The sequence below is a fragment of the Aplidium turbinatum genome, chromosome 18, assembly GCF_918807975.1.
Source record: "Aplidium turbinatum chromosome 18, kaAplTurb1.1, whole genome shotgun sequence".
NCBI lineage: Eukaryota > Metazoa > Chordata > Ascidiacea > Aplousobranchia > Polyclinidae > Aplidium > Aplidium turbinatum.
The window spans coordinates 6,209,012-6,229,501 of record NC_137489.1 but is presented as its reverse complement, the minus strand read 5'-3'; the positions used below and the strand labels follow the sequence as shown (position 1 = coordinate 6,229,501).

At 36.3% G+C, this 20,490-nt stretch overlaps 1 protein-coding gene across 1 annotated transcript in view; it reads left to right on the top strand.

Annotated features, from left to right (window-relative positions):
- The first annotated feature begins 269 nt into the window (after positions 1 to 269).
- LOC145787459 (uncharacterized) overlaps positions 270 to 20,490 on the top strand; it is a 34,876-nt gene continuing 14,655 nt past the window's right edge. The window contains exons 1-2 of the mRNA XM_082599207.1: positions 270 to 478; positions 13,333 to 13,613. Of these exons, the coding sequence (XP_082455333.1) occupies positions 348 to 478; positions 13,333 to 13,613 (412 nt within the window). The 5' untranslated portion in view covers positions 270 to 347. The remainder of the gene's footprint in view (positions 479 to 13,332; positions 13,614 to 20,490) is intronic.

The window sequence follows — 20,490 nt, the reverse complement described above, 5'->3', positions numbered from 1 at the left end:
GTGCAGGCTTTTGTGGCATAATTATGGGTTACGCAAGTTTTAAATCGTCCAAATTTAAGACGCGACCTATTTCCCATTCTGCAACGTGGAGAGAGGCTTAAAACCTGCAAGACCTATATTTAGTGCCGTATTGAACTATTGATGCATCAAGATAAACTTTTTAAGTTTTTGTGCTGTTGTTTTTCTTTTGATCAAATCAATTTGATCAAAAACCATTCAGGTAAAACTCAGTCTTTTCTTTTAACAATCTTGTGATTATCAGACGCCTATATCACGTAGTCTGCTGTTATCACCGTAACTTTTGACTCAGTAGTCTAGCTGTAGCTAGCATTTTGTTTTTGTTTATAATGTGGAGATTGAGAATGGAAACCCTTACAATTGCTTCCGTCCTGTTGAGTATTGTCACACATTTTCTCGAATGTGCCATTGTGGAAGGAAAGACTTTAGATCCCATTTACTGGAATTCTTCAAATCCGCTGTAAGTGTTGTGGGTTTCATACATTTCTTGCGCGCTGCCTGTTACATTTTTTGTGTTCATAAATAAATAGAAATGACGTCATGGCCAGTCATTCTTTTTCAATACTCCAAAGGCTTATTTTATGAAATTTAGCACCTAATTAATTTTGATATACTTTACTTGGATTCATGGAAAATGTGTTTTACTATATCGACATTTATATTTGTTACAATTGCATAAAACAACAAAATGATATCATTGTTATTGTAGTCATATTTTATAAATTCAAATACAGCTGTTTGAATACTTGTACAAAGGCACTTGTGGTTTTGTACAAACTTATGTGCAGCCAGTGTTTTGTTTGCACCTAAACAACACATATGGTGGCTTATTGATTAAAACTAAAGATTTGTCACTTGAACATGTGTAGCAACAGCATGTAGTCCTTCAATTTTTATGTACCCTCGTTCAGTCCTATTGTTAGCTTCCAGTTTAACAACTTGTTTTCTTTTCGTCCGGTTGTCGGTTTGAGAAGACCGACTTGAATGCTTTGGCGGGTGCGTTTTGTTTCAATTAGCCTTTTGTTTCAAAATCAACTGTATCTTCGGCGCTGAATTAGCTGGAGATATAATAGCACCTACAGTTCACAGTGGCGACAAAAGGCCCTCACGAGAGAAAAATCACCTGTTTGTGTTACGTGTGTTGCTATCCAACCTGCTTTTGTCTTATCTGTTCAAGGAGGGTATTTTGTTTCAATAATTTAACGTTGCCAGAATACTCGTTTTAAAATGTACTTAAAGTACATAACTAGCAATCATTTCTTTTAAGGTAGGACTTGGCCAAATGAAATGGAAGCATTATTATATTTAGCACAAATCTGTTGTAACTGATAGAGAATGTTTAGGAGTTGCAAAGCCGTTCCTTCTTTTCGACTGATTTTTTCACAAGCCTTGAAGCGTGACCCACAGAGTGCCCGCCTTCGGTTATTGTGTTGACAACTTAAAACGTTTAAACAACGCCACAAAGCTGCAGTTGCTTCAGACCAAACCAAAGCCTCATACTGTCACACAGCATTGCTGTCGCGTCAGTCGCACAAATCTTGAATCGTAGTTGTTTAAAGCATTCTCAGTAAGTTTTAACTTGTTCAGTAAATCTATTTTCCAACATGCAACAATGCGGAATACAGACCTTGCAGGTGTGGTCGTATTTTTCAAGTTTGATTGTGGCTAGGTAACACACAAATAGCCAATAGCCATATAGCCTACGGAGTATAGTTTTGTAGATTGAACATATTATGCAGAATTAAGCATAGCCTACTTTTCTCATTTGCTTTCGAACATCTTAGAAAAGCTTTATTGCGTCAGTGCCCGTTTATGACTGTTTAGGAAACAGTTTTTGTTTGAATTTGTCGAAATTAACAATGTCTTCTCTTGTAAGTTTGAGCTTGCCCGGACTCGGCATACACTTCAAACAACATGATATTTGTTCTCATAATTGTAATAATGCTGTCAAAATCTGTTGTCAGTCTTTTCGCAATTATCAAGGTCACACGCATTGCATTTGCATTGATTTTCTAAAGCCTCCTGAGACCTTTCTTTGGAAAGCTGGTTGCAAATTTACAAAATGAGACATTCCATTCTTAGCCCAGAGAAAATAATTTTCTTCCAACAAAAGGCAAATATTTGTTTTTCTGTTCGAAGCCTCATAGTGGAACACTTAGGCTATAAAGTGAACATGGCATTCAAAACTTCAACGAGTAATGTAAAAAATCGTCTTATCTAATTGCTATTTTTATTGATACGTCGACAATAAATCGGAGAAAATTTGATGTTTTACGAAAGTCAAACGACGCATTATTCTTGTGACCCTACCAATGTCTGCATGACACCAAATATTTATATTTGTATGAAAGAATATCTGTCAAAAACGTTAAAATCCAACATGTGCATGCTGAAAGCGTACACTTCGAGACATATTTTCATAACAAAAATAGTTACGAATATCAATTTAACTATGGGCTATGGTTTATGTAGAAAGGAGTGTTCTTCCTGGCAGTCAGCACTTGCTAGAACAGCCAGAGAGCACGTGTCCATCGCTGTCAATTCTTGTTGTTATCGGCTGCCGAAAAAATGCAAGTCTATGGTTTATATTGAGATATTTTTATGCTGTAGTTTTCTTGCGAGTTTGAAGTTTTTTGAGATTACTTTAGCTGGATGTTAAAATGAGTTCGAGGGAATCGATAGATCTTTGCAAGTCGAAAGAATGTTCTTATCTTTACAAAGTATTGGTGTGTATTTTATTCAACTGTTAAGTGAGGTTTTTTTAAATGTATGTTTGGGCTTTTTTTGAGCTGATAACGAAACAAAATTGCGTTTGTGTTGAAAGATGACCAAGACACAGAATTTTCATGTTTCAAACAACCTTGCCATTAATCATTCGTTATGTTATTCCAAACTACAAATTAATATCAGACTAAAATCAATTTAGTGAGTTTATGACGTATTTGTGATAAGCATTGACCAAAAATTGATTTCAACACAATGTAATTGGTTCTTTTCTAATACACATACCAAATCTGCCGCTTTACCACCTCTATATCTCAGGGCAATTAGTCAAATCGTAAAGCTTAATCCTTTCAATTTTAAAGCCACAACAGCTCTTCGAGAAACTTTGCGTGGGCCAATGGGACGTTAAATGGTTGGTTGTTTATAAATAACTTACAACCACGCTTTTGTGCCAGAAATTGGCAAAAGAAACGAACCTTAGGCTACCACATTGCGTTACTAATCACCATGACCGCGCTTTGTTCAAGCTAGCAAAAACCTTTTTTGTACATTGATTCAACGTCTGCAGACAGCTTTTGATAGCTGGGGGGGCTGTCCACAGTCAGTCCTATTCATGAATTGATTTTATCCAAGTTGAACGTTTTCAGAAAGCTTATATTAACATTTAAACCCTTTCTTCACAGACGTGATGTGAAATCCTATCAAAACTAATCGGCCCTTGACAAATTGATACTGCTCTGAGAGTCCTGGGCCCTGTTGAAATTTTATGAGTCACTTTTTATTCACTTAAGTAAAATGTAGACAGTTTTCTTAGGCCTATTCGCTTGGCTGAGCTTCTAATTATCCGCAAAATCTGTTTCTTTTTCCCAAAGACTGTTCTCGAAATGGGGCAAATACAATAAAATTACACTTTTTAAGATATCTTTATGTACAAGTAGTGTTTAAGAAAGTTTTAGTATATATAATAGAATAGTCCAAGCTTTTGAAAACATTTTTTACAACAAGAAAATGAAGATTACTTTCAAACACCAATCTCGCAATTTTTTACGTTACCAGATATAGCGATTTAAAAATTGCAAGGTTTTGTTGTAATATCTGCCAGAGGCCCGAACGCACAAATTAACTTCAAAACAATAAACATGTAGAATTTGAAAAGCATTTCAGGAACCTCTTGGAATAATTGTTCAATAAATTTAAAAAAATTGATTGCATGTTTTTTTTTCTTGTGCGGTGTTTTATATAACATGTAACTGTTTTGTGAGATGAATAATGAATATGAAATGAGATTCCCGCTGGAACAGCTTGTACAAACCACTCCAAACATGGGCTTTCTTGTCTGTTAGCAAATTCTACGTCACAAAGTATTTCCATTGTCTTGTGCTTCCCAAAGTGTTTTGTTTCTCCCTGATTTCACAGCCTTCTAATTGGACTTTTCTCTACAAGTGCTATAAGCCAATCGCTACAATTGAAACATCAAACGCAAGTTGGGCTGCAGAGAGCACTCTTCTGCTCTTATCTCGGCACTTCTAATGATCAGTTTCAATTCTTTGTGTTGCTCTACTTTCTCCGGCAAAGTTTGTTGGAAGTGATCTTAGTATGTGTGTATCGGATCGCTGCCTGTATCACAACTTAGCTAAGTGGCTTCTTGTGTTTTTAGCTTTCCAGCAATGTTGGGGAAATGTTTTCTTGGGTAAGACATTGATGGTCCTAGTATGTGCTGAAAATCGAATAAGAGTGCAATTTCTTGTGGCGTTTTTACAGCACTGTGCTTGCAAAGTGCAAAATGTCCTTTAAAGGACAGAGACTAACAACTGTCAGTCTGTGAACAGACCAATAATTTATTTTTTCCTTTTGCATGCCCTAGGTCGAGCCCTTTCGACAAACGCCAAAAGTTATGCATTATGCATTCACTTTCTTAATGTCAAAGTGAGTTAAACAATCATCCCCTTGAAACTCTAGCTTGAAAAGACTAATACGCTTTCACAGCAGGAGATCTGTTTGTCACAATTTTTTTATTTCAAAATTCCAAACATATTGCTTCTGTAATCGTTCAATTTTGAAACACAGCATGACATTCATCTTAGTCGCTTCGACATTTTTGTTAGTTTATTTAGTCACAAGACAATTTTATGAGATGCTGAGTAGAAGACAAATGAAAAAAGTTCAAATTGATGTCTCGTTACAAGTCCTGTCATCAAAACGTTTCTTCAAAAGCAGGTTCAGCGCTCATCACAGGCGTAACGGTTCAGTGCACATTTCACTCTTGACAATCATCGTCAAATAAAGGAAGGTTTCTTTGTTTGAAACAAGAAAATAAATTCAATAACCAATTTTGCTAAGCCCTGTGGCGAAAAGCGTTTATAATGCAATCATTCTTGCATTATCCTGCCAAGAACCTCACCGTTAACATACTGGTTTGCCCGGAAGTTGACAAACGTTTAAATCTTCAAAGAAAGTGCCAACGAGCAAGTGTTCCTCTTTTTACATCGTTTCAACGCCGCCAAACATTGAAACGATGTTCAAAAGGCAACTTTTGCCAGCTAAGCGTACAAACCAAGCCAGCTCAATGTTGTCCAACGGGTGTAGCTTCGATGAGTAATCAATGTGTTTAGTTCTGTATAAAAACCATGCTCTTGGGGTGAAACGGTGTTGGCAGAAACTCCATTCGCATGAAACGAAATCTGAACTTCGAAACAAACTGGGAAATGAAAACATAACCAGCAGCAATTCGGTGATGATGCAAAGTAAAATTTCAAGTGATTTAAAATGTAGTATTTCTGTTTGAAATACCCGTATAAAAGTTAGAATGGAAAAACTTTTTGACAATTCTCTTCTAATGCGTTGTGAAAAACAAAGAATACAATTTTTTGCAAAAGATTGTAGGCTAGTGTTTTTCTTTTTTCGCTTTTCAAATCAGGTCAACTTTACTATAAGCGTACATAATCCTGCTTTACAAACAACAGTTTTCAGCAAAACAGCTTTTTGTTGTTTTCCACGACCGAAATCCTTTTCACATTTATTGTCGTCGGACGTTGAAACCACGTAAAACTTGCAATTTTTGCTAGCTGGGATTATTAGCAAGTGAACATATCTCTCGACCTTTTAAACTCTAAATACTTTGCAGGCGACTACAATGTTTTGTCTGGTGAATGTCAGTAGAATAGTATTCTGTTTACTTTGCCACTCCAGTTCATGAAGGCCCCCCACTGTGTTGAATTAATGCAAAACTGGTTTTAAGTTTTTACTTTGCAGTTGTGTGATTAGTTTGCCACAATGAAGTTCACCGTTTCTATTCTGTCTCTACCCAGCTAGAAAAATCCGTGCTATGGAGAGAACTGATTTGAATACCTGGGAAATAGATCAAACACAAAACTTCAGTTCATCCTTTTTGTGAGCAGTATTGGAGTAGGTACATCCCGCAAGGTTCTTGTTTCTCCCGTTTTTCCAATCACGATAAAAGCTGTTAGTTGCCGTTATGAGAAAAACCTTGTTCTATTGAAAACATTCCATTGTAAGGTTTTTCTACCCTATTAACTACAAACAAAAATAGCTCATTTTATTAGACGTGGATAAAAACGTTATTTTCAGTTGCCATTGAACCACGAAACTTTGTTGGAGAAACACGTCGCCTTTCGGTTAATGCGTTTGTGAACATGATTTTCAACTTGCTTTGCTGTGTTTTTTCTTTGTGCAACAATCCAAAGTTTGGTTCAAATTTCAATCAACTGTTACATAAAAAAGCAGGGTCGATAAGTTTTGCTTCGAAGCTTATTTTGATTGGATTGACTTTTGCTCGGTAGATTGTAAAATACATATTTCGGACGAAAGAAAAAAATTATAAAGTTAAATTGTGCTCTTTTCTGGTGCTTCTAGAATCTAGATTGAAGAGACTTTTGTAAAGTGGCTCTGCACAGAGCCTATGCACCACAGTTTATACAGCAAAAGCAAAGTAGAATGTTGGCTTTAAGAATTTCAGTGATATATAAAAATACTAACATAAAAACCAGAAAAATTCGTATGAAAGCTCAAACGTACAAAAAATTTGTATTCTCAGCGATATTTTACGCATGGTTTCTCTAAGTATTCTCATCATCTTCTATACTTCAAAACATGTTTTGCCTCCGTCACAAATATGTCCGTTTATTTATTACATCAGAGTTATTTCAATGAACTTGATTGTGTTATAAAATCTTAATATTAAAATTAATTAATTTGCTGGGAATTTTAAACATCGTCTTCTGACAAGTCGGTAATTACCGAACTTGGAACATTGAACAGCTGGTTGGTTCGAGAACTATTAATTATAATTGATTTCACATAGTCTTGGCTTCCATTTTCCTATTTAAAGCCTTAAACGTCCACGCAATTACCTTTGTAATGGCAAATATGTTTCATATTTTGACATTTCCGCAGAGTTGAGCATATTTTTCTTTACCTGCTTGCAAAGGTTGTTTGACATCACGTTGATTTTGAAAACCTCTTTTGTTAGCTGAACCCAGATAGCAAAATCTGTCACTTTCACATTGATTCAACGTCAACTGACGTTAAATCAATGTAAAAATGACGAATTTAGCTGTGTGAGAAGAAGCACTTCCAACGAGCAACAAAAAATTAACGAATTTTTTTTTCGATTTTATTTTAATCAATTTTTGCATCCCCTTCCCCAGACAGCAAATCAGTCGTTTTTACATTGATTTCGCTTCTGCAGACGTTTGATTGATGTAAAAAAACGACTGATTTGCTGTTTGGTTCGAGAAGGGTAATTGATTAATTTGGGCTATTCTGATTTTTACTAATCAAACAACCAGATGCAGTTTTACTAGTTCTTCATCCTATTCTTGTTATAATAATCACATTTAGTATTTTATCAACAAAGCAACATTCAGACCGGGTCCTTCAGAAGGCGTGGTTATTTTTGCTTTCATTGACTCAAGTAAAATTCGTTTCTAGCACTAGTTGCAACGTTCATCTGATGAAAGTGAAAGTAAAAGCGAATATAAATCATCCTGTTTATTTTGTGCTTTTACTTTTACTTTCATCAGATGAACGTTGCAACTAGTGCTAGAAACGATAATTGTCCTGATGAACACCCAAGCTTTCCAGTATTCAAGTAAAATTTACAAAGTATTGAAAAAAGCAAACATAAAATTCAAAGCACCAATTACGAATCATGCTCCAAAGGCAATTGTTTTGATTCATCTTGTTTTCATTGTAAAATCTAAAAGAAAGAAAGCTCTTGGGACAAATTCAGCCTTAAATCATGGCGTAAGGTTCAGTGGTGGAATTTTAAACTTGTAATATCGTCACTTAATATGTATCGATCAGATAGTTTAGTTACATTAACCTTGTCCGACAGATCGATGAGTGCCCCTATTTGAGGATACAATTTTACTTTTAACTTATGTTGCTTTCTTGTGTAGTGGGCCTAGCCGAGTCATAATAACGTGGAAATGATGTATATTTGAGCTCAGCCAAAACGGTACTAAAATAACTAAGTTTGCGGAAGAAACAAGAAAGTAAAAAATTGAGGCTTTCATTCAAATGAGATCAATAGAATGCGAAGCAAATGTTTTCTGCAAGATCATCGTTTTTGCTCTCATCTCCTGCAAGCCATATGCCGCTGGATATCCGAATTATTGATCTATTCACACTTTCTAACATGGTCATTAAAGGATAACGACCAAGGAAAATCTTGCATTTCTAAAAATGAAGTAAAAAGATGGCGTCGGCATTGTCTTGATATTAAAATCGCGTGACCCGCAGCCACGCATGACAGCAGGCCACAAAAATATGTTCGTCTTGCACGCGAATCGGCCATTTTTGGGCTCAGACTAAGCTCGTAAGGTCAACGATAAAGGAAAGTATACAAATTGTAAACTGACAATCTTTAACTTTTGAATAACCTATCTACTGTATACATGTTCGCACATGCTTCGTTGAATAATTATTGTGTTGTATCAGTAAAGTGATAGGCTGTCGACTTGACAAAGTCATTTTCTTTGCTTGGTTTTTAGATTGGATTAAGTTTGTTCACTGGCATGTTTGTAATTGGTTTATCCTTCCGAGTTTGTTCCTGTTTCGGGTTTACCGCCACTGATCCCATTTAATCTATTCCGTTACAATAAAGACATCCAGCGTTGATAAGGCCTACCTCGCAGCAAGTAAAAAATGTTGTTGTTTTTGCTTTTGTTTTTAAAGTGAATGAATGTATTTTGGTGGTTAACTGAAGCGATGGCAAATGGATTTTGTTTTTGTTGCTTTGGTCTGTAACATTCCGAAAGATTCTTGTCAAGTTACGGCGATTTAAAACCACTAATTGCTGGAGCCTGAAATTGTTTCCTGTTTAACAATTTTGAATGAAACGCTGTACAAATGGATATATATTTTTAGTTTGCAAGCCGACTTCGTAATCATTGTCATATTTCTTCGTTTTCATTCATCATTTTGTCAGCTGATTTACAGCTTCTAACATTTTATACTAATCAGTTAATTATAAGGTTTGTTTCAAGCTATGTGTAAAAACCCATCTTCGAGTATGTCAATCAGTTGGTAATAATCAAATTTACTTTTTAGTTTCATTGTGAGTCTGTGTCATACTTTTCTTTGCAAGCATGCAAATTTTCAAAATTATGTCTCAATTTCAACAGACCTACTTTTCATTTCTGGCTAGAATCTAGCGAAAATCATTCTATGCCACAACAAAGCCAGTTCTTTTGTCTGCAGCCTGTCTTGGTTTGCGATTTTACGTTTTTGCAAAATTGCACATTTTGCCAATCGAATGCTATTCTTCATTTACATATTCCATCATGGCGGGATGTTGTACCAAGATCGGAGCATACTTTTGTCACTGAAACCACTTGACCATTATGACAAATATTTGCAAAGCAACTTCAGTGGTGGGACTCCTGTCGCATATTTAGCAAAATGGTGATACCAACAAAATACTTAAAGGCGACACTGATAAGACCAGTCAGTCAAACAGTGTTGTTACAACATTTCGGTGCAATGTGTATCTCGTTGCACAGAATAAGAACAGTATCACTCGTCGTTTCTCCTTAAATTAGCAAATGCAAATTTTTTTGCATTTATTTGCACATATTTATAATTATTTACAATGCATTCACACATAACCATTAGCAATCTTCACTCACTGCTGATACAAAAAATACAATCGATTCGATGATCAAAAGTTTTGACGGGCTCAAATGAAAAATTATACTCAACATAGCATGATCGGTTCGAAAACCCAGGCCTTTCGCCACTGATCGAAACTCCAGTTGCACATGAAACGTTTTCAAGGCAGCACATTTTCTGTGGAAATTTGCTTAGGTGGTTTTAATGATTGCGTTGTGAAAAATTGATCCGTTTTACACCGATTATATGTCCGCAGACGGACGAATTTTGCTAGCTCGGTAGCAGCTCGTAATTTTTTTCGGAAATATCTTTCAATACGGTAGTTTACAGTCTGGAGATTAATCGCTCGTAAGATTTCTATGGCAGCTTACACGTGGTTTCAGAGAAACGGTGTATTTTTCTTTGGTTTCAACAATGCAGGCAACTGACTGTAATTGCTCACCGATTGTAGGCTTTCGTATCATCTCTTCAACCGTATTAGCATTTTGTGACAATTTGCGGACTGTTTCTTTAATCTCTACTTAACCCTCTTGTAAATGCGTCAAAAAGGTTTCTTTTGTATGATTTATGACAACGAAAAGACAGAAAAGTCTTCTGACCTCGAGCGGTCTTTGGCCATCATTTTAACGTTTATGTTCGTTAATACGATGCAAAACGGATACTATGGAAGCAGCACTTCACCTTTGGTCCATCAAAGTTTTAGTTGCATGCCATAATTGCAACCTGCTAGATTCTGACGATTAGCCTGCCAAACACGACGTGTCTTGAGGTGGTCGAAAGTCGCAGACTACTTATTATTTCACGCCTTGAACAGCAGTTGCAGAAAATTGAGTCTCAGACGTATTATTAGGCAAACGCAATTTTTTTGTTAGTCCGATATATCAGTTGATGCAAAACTAAGCATTTCAACAGTTGGTGTAATTGCTCTGTTGATAGAGCAAAAGCAAGAAATTTCTTTTTAAGCTCTTTTATAATTGATTCGAAATCAATTATGTATGACTTGCAAAGCGTGAAAACTGCTATTTCTGTTTAAAACGGTCTTATTCCAACGTTTTCTAACACAATTTCTTTGATATCTTGCACTGTTGTTTTATTTACTTTCATGTTATTTTCTCACAATATTTCTTACATTTGTCTTGCTGAACACTCTTGATGGATTTAACTTATTGTCCAGGCCTATCCAGTGTTTTTAATTTTTATCAAACGTGAGAGCATAAACCTAAGTTGTACACCGTTGACAACGTCTGGTGTGTCTCTTCCAATTACTCCATACCTATGACAACTTCAATGTTTTATCGATCTCGCACTTTTGAAGGCTGGTTAAGCCAACAAGACTAAATAAAGACAACGTTAGGCAGTGTAAGAAACTTGGCCACACTGCGATTTCACAACGTAAAACTATCAAGACTTTGTTTTCGATTGTCGCCATATTACGTTGTTTTAGGGTAATTAGACAATACTGCTCTTGTTTCATCTGGACAGTGATGCTAAACAGAAACACCACTGTTGCCATACTTCAGGCCACCAGGCGCCTGTAGGATTTATGTTGATAATTGTGGCGATTACACAAGTATTTCAGTTGCGTTCTTTGTAACTGATACTATGTCAGGTCATATGCAAAATGACTGCGATGGTGGTTTTGCATGGCATTCCGTACTCAAAGTGGCTTTGCTGGTTCTGCAAAACAGATAGGTCGATTCTGGTTTGACTGTGTACTTTGACTGGTGGAGTGGTGTTATAAGGAAAACTTGAATGGCAATGCTGTGGTGAGAAACGTTTTTTCGGTATAGCCATGAAAACTTAGCCTTTTGGTTTTTGCTAAATCTATTCTGCCATCAATTCAAAAAAATGAAAAAATAACTCCAGACGCGCATTAACCGACGCAATACAATTATGAACTGTTTTTGACCAGCTTGCAAATTAACATCGTCATTAGTCCTTTGTCTTTCTCCGTTCACAAAACACACCAGCTAAGCCTTTTCCGCCTATGCTATCCACGAAAAAGATTACGCTGAAGTCAAGCAAGTGGCTAAAACTTAGGGAAGTTTTTAATGAACTTTCGAGTTGTGTTTTGTCAACTCCGTTGCGGTTCTATAGTTTATTAATAAAACAACTGATAACATGCTTCCTTTAATCTTGCTAATGGCTCAAAGAGTTAAGCTGGTACCTAAAGTTTATTGTTAATTTTAAATAGAAGTTGTTTTTACTTCAATATCAGTCTAACGTCACTTTACGTAATACTGATCAAAAAGCAACTTGTAACAAATTTCTTAAACTGAACTTGTGCTCTAAAAACCAGGGTTGTCGCTGACGACGCAGTTGCCAAAACGTAGCATCCAGCAGTTGGTTGTGTCCCAAACGTTTAACCTCGAAGAAACATTGTAACAAAACGACTTCGCGTATTTGTGGTTGCTGTCATGTTTATAGTCTCTGTCGAAGCTAAATAGGGCGCTGAAGAATTAAAAAAAAAGTTCATTTTTTGTTTTCAATAAAACCGTTTCACCAATACAAACACGTTTCCAAGTTGAAAAAAAGGACGTTTCAAGTACGTAACGTAATATTTAATGAACTTACGAGTCTTTCAACATTGTTGTGTCATGCTTTACACCGCTCGAAGACAAATAAAATATAGATGGCTCCGCAGAAGTGAGAAGAAAAAAAGTCCTGTTTGTTGGACTTTTCGGTACAGTTAACAACGAAGCGTTTAAAGACTTGCTTGGTAGTCTATGCAAACAATGATATGTAAATTTACAAACTTGTAAACAATAAGTCACTGCCTTGTTTGGATTGTTTATTGTTGAGTTTTCTTTGCTTCCTTTCTACATTCAAAGTTGCTTCGTCATTGGTTTGATGCTATGCAAACAAAACATCTAATTCGAGTTTTACTCGCAAGCAAATTTATTTTGACAATTACTTTGAAAGGTTGATATTACTGCAATAAGGAGATTTACCTGCGCAGAAACACCTAACTTTTCTACTGTACACCAATTCAATGTCTTCATAGATATGTTTTGTCATCAGACTCGACAGATTTTTAATGTTTTGCTAACTTCATCATCCGTGTGTGCCATCTTTACTAGACGAGACCTGACGTTTACCCCCGCTAGCAAGAGTCTGTCAGCTTTTGCAGCCTTTTCATCCATGCTTCTTTGTTGGGTTAAATTTTTTGCTACAGTAATTTGCTTCAGAATAGACCACGAGAATTGTATTTTTAGAATCTGGTACAAACTGACCAGGGAATGCTGTAAAATTAGGTCTCCCTGCCGAGACAGGATGGATAAACGATAGGAATAATATTTTTTCATAAAACTGTATTTTGTTTTCAGATTTATTTATTTTTTAATTGCTCATCTTAGTTTGAGCTGCAGGTATCTTAACAACACTGGTATGTTAAAAAAACGTATGCTAACATTAAATGTGTTGCTATTTTTAGACTTTATATGTGCTTTTTTTCAGATTCAAAAACCAGGGCCAAGCGGGCATCCACGCAGCCATTAACGACAGGTTGGATATAATCTGCCCCAGAAAGGGCCGAGACGACGGGGAAAAATTATTTTACTTTAAGCTCTACCTAGTCAGCGAGGAAAACTATAGAAAATGCAGCGTCGCTGGAGGAAAGAGGCTCATCACTTGTAATGTCCCACAACAAGAGAAGAAATATACTTTCTACTTTCAAGAGATTTCCCCCTCTCCCTGGGGCCTTGAGTTCGATCCCAACAAATCATACTACGTTGTCTGTAAGTCTTGGACATATTTTTTTATGTTTTTAACGCACTGCTGGATTTACAAAATCGATTTTAAGTGAGCCTTTGAGGTTTTAGCCAAACGCAGTGTTTTTGATGGACAAAACATGGCTGTCACAATGATCTCATACAAAAACATTCAAATGAAGTTTTAAAAAATATGTATTACATCTTGCAGTTTTTTTAATATAAGATTTCAAATCAAACTTGCTAACATTGCAGTTCTTACTCGCTTTATAGCACTGGAGCGGAGCCCATAGTGGCGAAATATGAACCAAACAGCTAGGTGTTCTTGTGTATTCCTACAGTCGTCTTGAGGCTTCTATTTCATATATTGATTCGCTTTTCCGCTGATAATAATCGCGTTAAACAAAATTCAATTATTTTTCGATATTTCATTTTGAAAAGATTGATTGTGACCATAATGATCTATTCCCAGTTGGAATGGGATTTTCTCATATGATGACACATCGCATTTTCTATGCCTTGGTATTAACATTGAATGCGGAATACCGTGTCCATGTTGTTTTCGCATGTCTATTGCATTTATTTATTTTATATTAATTAGGCATTTAGATCGATAGATTGTGCTCAAAAACAAGAATTTGGAACGTTTTTCGACACATTTTTGGATTTTTTTTGCATAAAAGGTCGTTTTTTAAATCTCAATTTAGCACAAAGTAACTGATTTTCTGATGCAGTGCGTAGGCTGCCTTGCGAATAACAATAGGCGAGTCTGATGGTTTAACCTCCATCAGAAAATCGGTCATATTAACATTGATTAAACGTTTGTAGACGTTGAATCCACATAAAAACTGACTGATTTGTAGGCTTGGTGCCAGACTGTAGGCTACCATTGCATACCTTGCTTCCTTAGCTCAGCTAATAATGCCAAAAATTTTAATTTTTCTTTCACATAGCTCTAAGGTCACTTAACGCGCTTAGATTGATTTAAAAAATTCTATGCAAAAGTAAAGAGAATGGCTGACATATGTGTTTAACTTATGATTAACCTCGGAATAAGATGGAGCTCCATCAAACCATTGTTGTCTTGGTTTGGTTTGCTGATGAATTACTTAGTACAATATAATTTCTTTAAGAGAAATTCAACATAATGATCCCCTTTCTCTCTGTATTGTGATCCTTGAATTTTTAACTTTCCAGTTTCGGTTAAAAATGCAAGTTAAAATTTTTTTTCGGGTCAATGAACGCATTGCGACTTCTTCCTGCATGAGGTACGTTTTCTCCATTGAAACTAACTTGAACATAACTTTTAAACCAGTTCAAACTAGTTTTATCAGGTCATATGATTTGGTGAAAATATTTCCGTCTGATACTCTGATCATATGCATCTTGTGCTGTAGGTCAAAGAAATGTGATACAAGAAAACTGTCAGGGATCCGTTACACAAAATGCTGGAATAGTAAACCACTTGTTTCTTTTTATTTTCTTCATCGCCTTTTTTCTAGAAAATCTATTGGCTTGTATGATCCATTTGTCGGTTGTCGATCCACCAGTCGGCTGCATAGCCGAGTGGTGAGAGCCCTGGAACGGTAATCGAAAGGTCGCCGGTTCGACACCGCTCAAGAGCATGTGGCTGTGTCTTTGGCAGGACACTTAAAGGCATGCCTGAAGGTGGACACGAAGATTGGCTTCCTTGCCTTCCCGTCCACTTAATCTAAATCTTCAACTACCGGGTGTAAGCCTGGATACGACAAACAAAAAACAAAAATCCATTTGTGATCTTTTTGCAGAGGCGGTTTTTTCTTACTTTTCATTTTAATCGGCTTAGACTGGTAAGAAAACACTGTAGAACACTAAGACAAAAAATATAATTAATGTTCGTGCTGAATTTTTCAATGCCTTAAAAAGTGTTTGAAAACGCGAATTTATAATCCAAGAAAACATTAAAAGATGGCCAACTTAACTTCGTGCTTCTTTTTTGACCTTGCGCATTTAAGACTGTAACCAAATATTCCTGTGTTCGTCGGTCGTGCATGAATAATTAAAAGTCTGTATGCTTTCAAACAGTTTTTGAAAACGTAAAATAATAATTCGTGAAACCGTACGAAGAATAATCACGTTGGGTACGCATTGCAAGAAAGCAGCCAGGAGTAAATTCAGCATGCGCCAACATCAAGAGACGCCATCTTGTCTGCAGTTCAAGAAGAGGTTAAATATTAGGCTTCGTAATTGCTATCTGATCATAATTAAAAACTACTTCCGCTAATCCTTCTAATATGTGTTCCCATGCAAAAGCCGCAAAATCTTTGTCATTTTTGGTGAACCATACAGTCTTTGCCAGCTTCCATTCACATAACTTAATTGAACGGTCTACTACCTGTCAGCATATCAATCTTTTTTGACATTGATTTAACATTTAAGGACATGTAATTAATGGTAAACAAGGACTGATTTTCTGCCTAGGCGCAGTGATTCTTAGATTTGAACTAGACTTAGTTCAGCTTACGTGTTCATCGAATATTAAAACCATTGTGTAACTGTGCAACTTAAAACCAGAATTTGTGTGTAAATTGCAAAGTAAAACCGTTTGCTTAGGCCACAGGTGGAAAGGATTTTCTGATGCACTATGCACGTCATAGCTTGGATTACTTGAAGTTGATTGCGAAACTGATACAAGGCTAAATCGGCTGTGGCAAGCCACGAGACAACCATGCCGAATTGCACCCTAACACCTCATTGATAAATGCGTAATACAGAACAAGGCTTATCTCTTCGCACGCAATTCCTTCCCCATTCCCAATGTACTTTTCTGTGTAGTTTGGCTTTGTTGTTTTTACTGAAATTGCGGCAAGTTAGTTTTTTTTTATCAAACAGCAAAACATAAATTTTAGAAATTTAATTCCGTGAAAGAGGCTGCAGAAGCGTTTTTCCAAAGTGCCCAGGCAGGTTTTTTTACAATCCCTGGGCCATTTAGCAGACAATTTCCAAATTTAATAACCAACTCGGAAGAGGATTCGAAATCGATTTCAACTGTCTTGAGGCCAACGTAAATTTCGTGTACTTTACCAATTACTGCAACTTTAAATTCTTTTAGGCTTCGCTTTAAAAGGCTATCTCTTTATTCACTTGTGTTAAAACCTCAAACATAAATAGCTCAGGCAGAGTTGAAAATGGTAGTACACAGTTTCGCAATCTTCTCTCATTAATCTTTATTTGTGGCAAATAACATTGCGACTTGAAAATGAAAACAATTTCTCTTTTAAACTATTCCTGACACTAAGTCAACTTTTTCTTAAATCCATAGTTATTTTTTGCAGCTCTTTTTGTATTTTTAGTGGCAGTTAACTTGATCTGCTCCCATGGCTAGCAGGTTAAAAGGCCAAGCTCTGTTTAAAAGCGTTGTTTTTATAAGTTTTTGATCCCTTTCTAAAGAAACCTTAAATTTGTGCAGAAAATGTCGGTGCAAGTAGCGTCCACTTCAGCTGGTCGCCATAGGTCTTCAAGGTCGTCTCTTTCACCCAATCGAATTGTCGCATAGGAAACCTTTCCAGTATTCTGATATTCCACAAGTTCGATTGTTGGTTTAGCAAATTTTTACTTGTTTGGTTACAGCGATACTGCTGCTGTTGCTTTGACGCTGATAACACAGAAGTTGTGTATGTTCCATTTCAAGCTTTACTTCTTTCTTGTCTTGCAAGGGCAAAAGTTAATCACCCGTTTGACCATGATGGTATTCTTAACAAAATGAGTCAGCTTGAAAGAATCCTCAAAAAACAATCTCTTTGACCACTTTCCAAGTCCGTTGTTGGTTGAACTTTTTTTGTGTCAGTTTTTTAGGTCTGGCGTGTCGTGGCGGATTAGGTCCATCGCCAAGAACAATACTTTTTCCTGTTTTTCTCGCTATGATAATTTTTAATCAGCGATTATTAAGGCAGCAGAAATCACGAGCTACATCAGAATGACCGAAGGAAAAGTTAGCTTTTTAACGAGAGTAACGGCCATTTTAAAATAACATAAAACTCCGTTTTAGTTTTTAAATTTTTTTCAACTTATCCAACGTTACGAAATCTGTTTCTAAAACAGTTAAAAACTGAAACGCAACATTCCACGAGCATCGTGACTCACACAGAACGTCGCTTTAAAATTCATGACGTCACTGACAGTTCATTAGGTGTCAAATTCAGAGAAGTTAAACAAATGAACAAGCTTGATACAGTATGTCCCTGGTCGAGTCAAACGACACCTGTTGATGAAAAGCAGTTCTCTGATAGACTAGAGTTTTTTTTCATGTAAAAGAACTCCATTCCAACTCCAAAGAACTTCAGAGAAGTTTCATTAGCATCAAATATTTTCCTTGTTAAGTTTTAGCTAAACATGAGTCTGGTTGGAATCGGGAAAATATTTAAAGATGAAACTATAACACTAGTTTGGCTTAAAAGTTTTGTTAAAACTCATTGACAAATTGTTTTAAAAAAAGCAAAAAATATGCGATTTTTATCCTTGTATAAATGTAGTGAGTGTTTGTGTGTTTACAAAAAACAACGACATGTCAGTCTAAGTGGTTCATCGATGCTAAAATTGATATACATGGAAAAACGCCAAAATGCACTTAATGCTGCTCCTTAACCCTATTATGCCCTCAGAAAGCCAAATTTTTCTCATAATTTTTGCAAAAAGCAATTGACAACTAGAAAAGTATAAAACCCTTGCTAGTGTCAGCTATCGAGCCATTGCCATTGGAAGGTCACCGAGCGTATCGCTATTTCGTCAACTAGATGCTTTTAATGCACAAATAGGATCAGTGTTATGTTTATTTTGAAAAACCCATAATTTGTTGAAGGTCATCTGTTATGGAATAGTTATCATCCAACATGACACACAAACAAGCAAACAACAACATTATAATAGTACAGCGATAATGTCTTGATTAAAATCACCGATAACTTGTGGTATGTTAAGTGCAACGTATCCAAAGAAATTTCAGAAAATTTATAGCCAAATGAAGCCGTATTGAGTAAACCTTGAAATTTTCTCCGTGACAAACTGTTTTTTAAACTGGTCTAAAAGATGCAAAATCGTCCAAAAAAGGTCTGTCTCGTATTGATGCATTTTAGTACGCTGTATTGCCATATATCAACTACTTTGCAGTTCAAACAGGTCGCGTGACATTTGTGCAGCATCTAACAATCTTTTACTGAACACTGAGCTTGCAAACTTATTTGCGGTTTTTCCGTTTCAGCCTGATGCTTCATACTTCCAAACACCGTTGTAATCAGATATGAAAGCGTTAAATTGATGCATGATATGTTTAGGGTGCGCCAACCAGTTTGTCTGCCACATTATCTTGCCTCATCTCAGTTTAGTTGGCTTTGAGTATTGCTTGTCTTTGTTATTGCTCCTTGCAGAACACCACTTTTGTAGGCTGCTGTAGGTGGCCTTAGCAAACGGAAGGAATGTCTTTGTTGGGTAACAAATAAGCTTTTGTCTATCTTCTGTTGCATCGCGTTTTCAGCACACGGTTTATGTATCTGACGGGCATCGTCATACAAAATTGTTGATTAAGGTTGTCTTATTACTTGCTTACGACATCGAATTATTATCTCTGTATTATCTCTTCTGTGGATCGCAGATTTATCAAAAATTGCACGATTTCCTCCAGTACTGTCAACCCCTTGGTTACACTTTGCTTACGGGTGATTGCAACTTTTATCGTTACAATATTTTTGTTAAACTTTAGTGATGTGGAACTTTAAAATCTTTGCTTTGATTTCCAAATTTTTTCTTCAGAAAAGCATAAAAAAAAGTATGCTAGTAGGCCTACTCCATGACTCAGCAATTGTGTTACGAACCTTCACACGCAAATGATATTCACCAGCAACACCACAAATGATTTCATGACTTCAAAGTACGAGTTTTGTTCTCTCAAATAGCAGCCATCTGTTTCCAGCGAGTGAACAAATAATAGACCGACATATGTTATCAACAAGTACAGTAACTACAGGGTGGGTAACTGAACCCGGATAAGCCGATTACTCAAGGGTGGCAGCAAATACAAGTGCGTTACTAATTTCCCCTTAGTCCCTTTTCTTCGTTGATACGTATTCTATGTATTATTAATTACGCTGCTCGTACAATAAAACTTTTACTTAGCTTTAAAACAATATCTATTTGACGTCAACAGACATCCATGACATCAGTTCTACGCAAAAATCAACATGACAAAGAAGTCCTTTGACTGGACAATGTCGTGCCTCCCTCCATTCAGACAAAGATGATCCATTACGCGTGAATGAAATCCTCATACATCATCATTAGAAAATCACCATTTAGGTTCAGTGAGAAATTTACATCACTTTACAGACCGGCTTAACGCCTGTGGTCTTGATGAAAAAAGCTGTGAAGATTAATAGTCAGTTAAATTAGGTTCAAGGCAAACAGTTCTTGTTTGGCAAACACGCCATCGCATCACTTTTGGGAGTCAGGTTACTTTTGTCGTTGGCTGCCCCAGGGACATATTTTCAACATAGAACGAGAAAATATTATGCCTCTCGTAACGTTTGAACAGTTTTCTGGTGATTATTTTCCAGTAGCCTGCTTCTGTAGTATGCAACTGTAATAACACACATTGACAGAACATCACGCAAAGTTCGCCTCTTGCAAAGTTTTTCTGACCATCTGTGTTCTCGAGCTCCCACTCTGCCATTGGCTGCCTGTCACTGACAACCACTTGTAAAAACAAACATCTTAAAAACAATGTTTAAAAGAGTTTCTGAGCTTGCATATTTTTTCACTGTATGGATTAGTTTTAAATCAGCCATGACGACCTGTTATATCATTCAACTATTTGATAGAGGGTTTTAGATCACACTCGCAAGATTTTGACTCGTGTGATCAAAACCACCAGCTT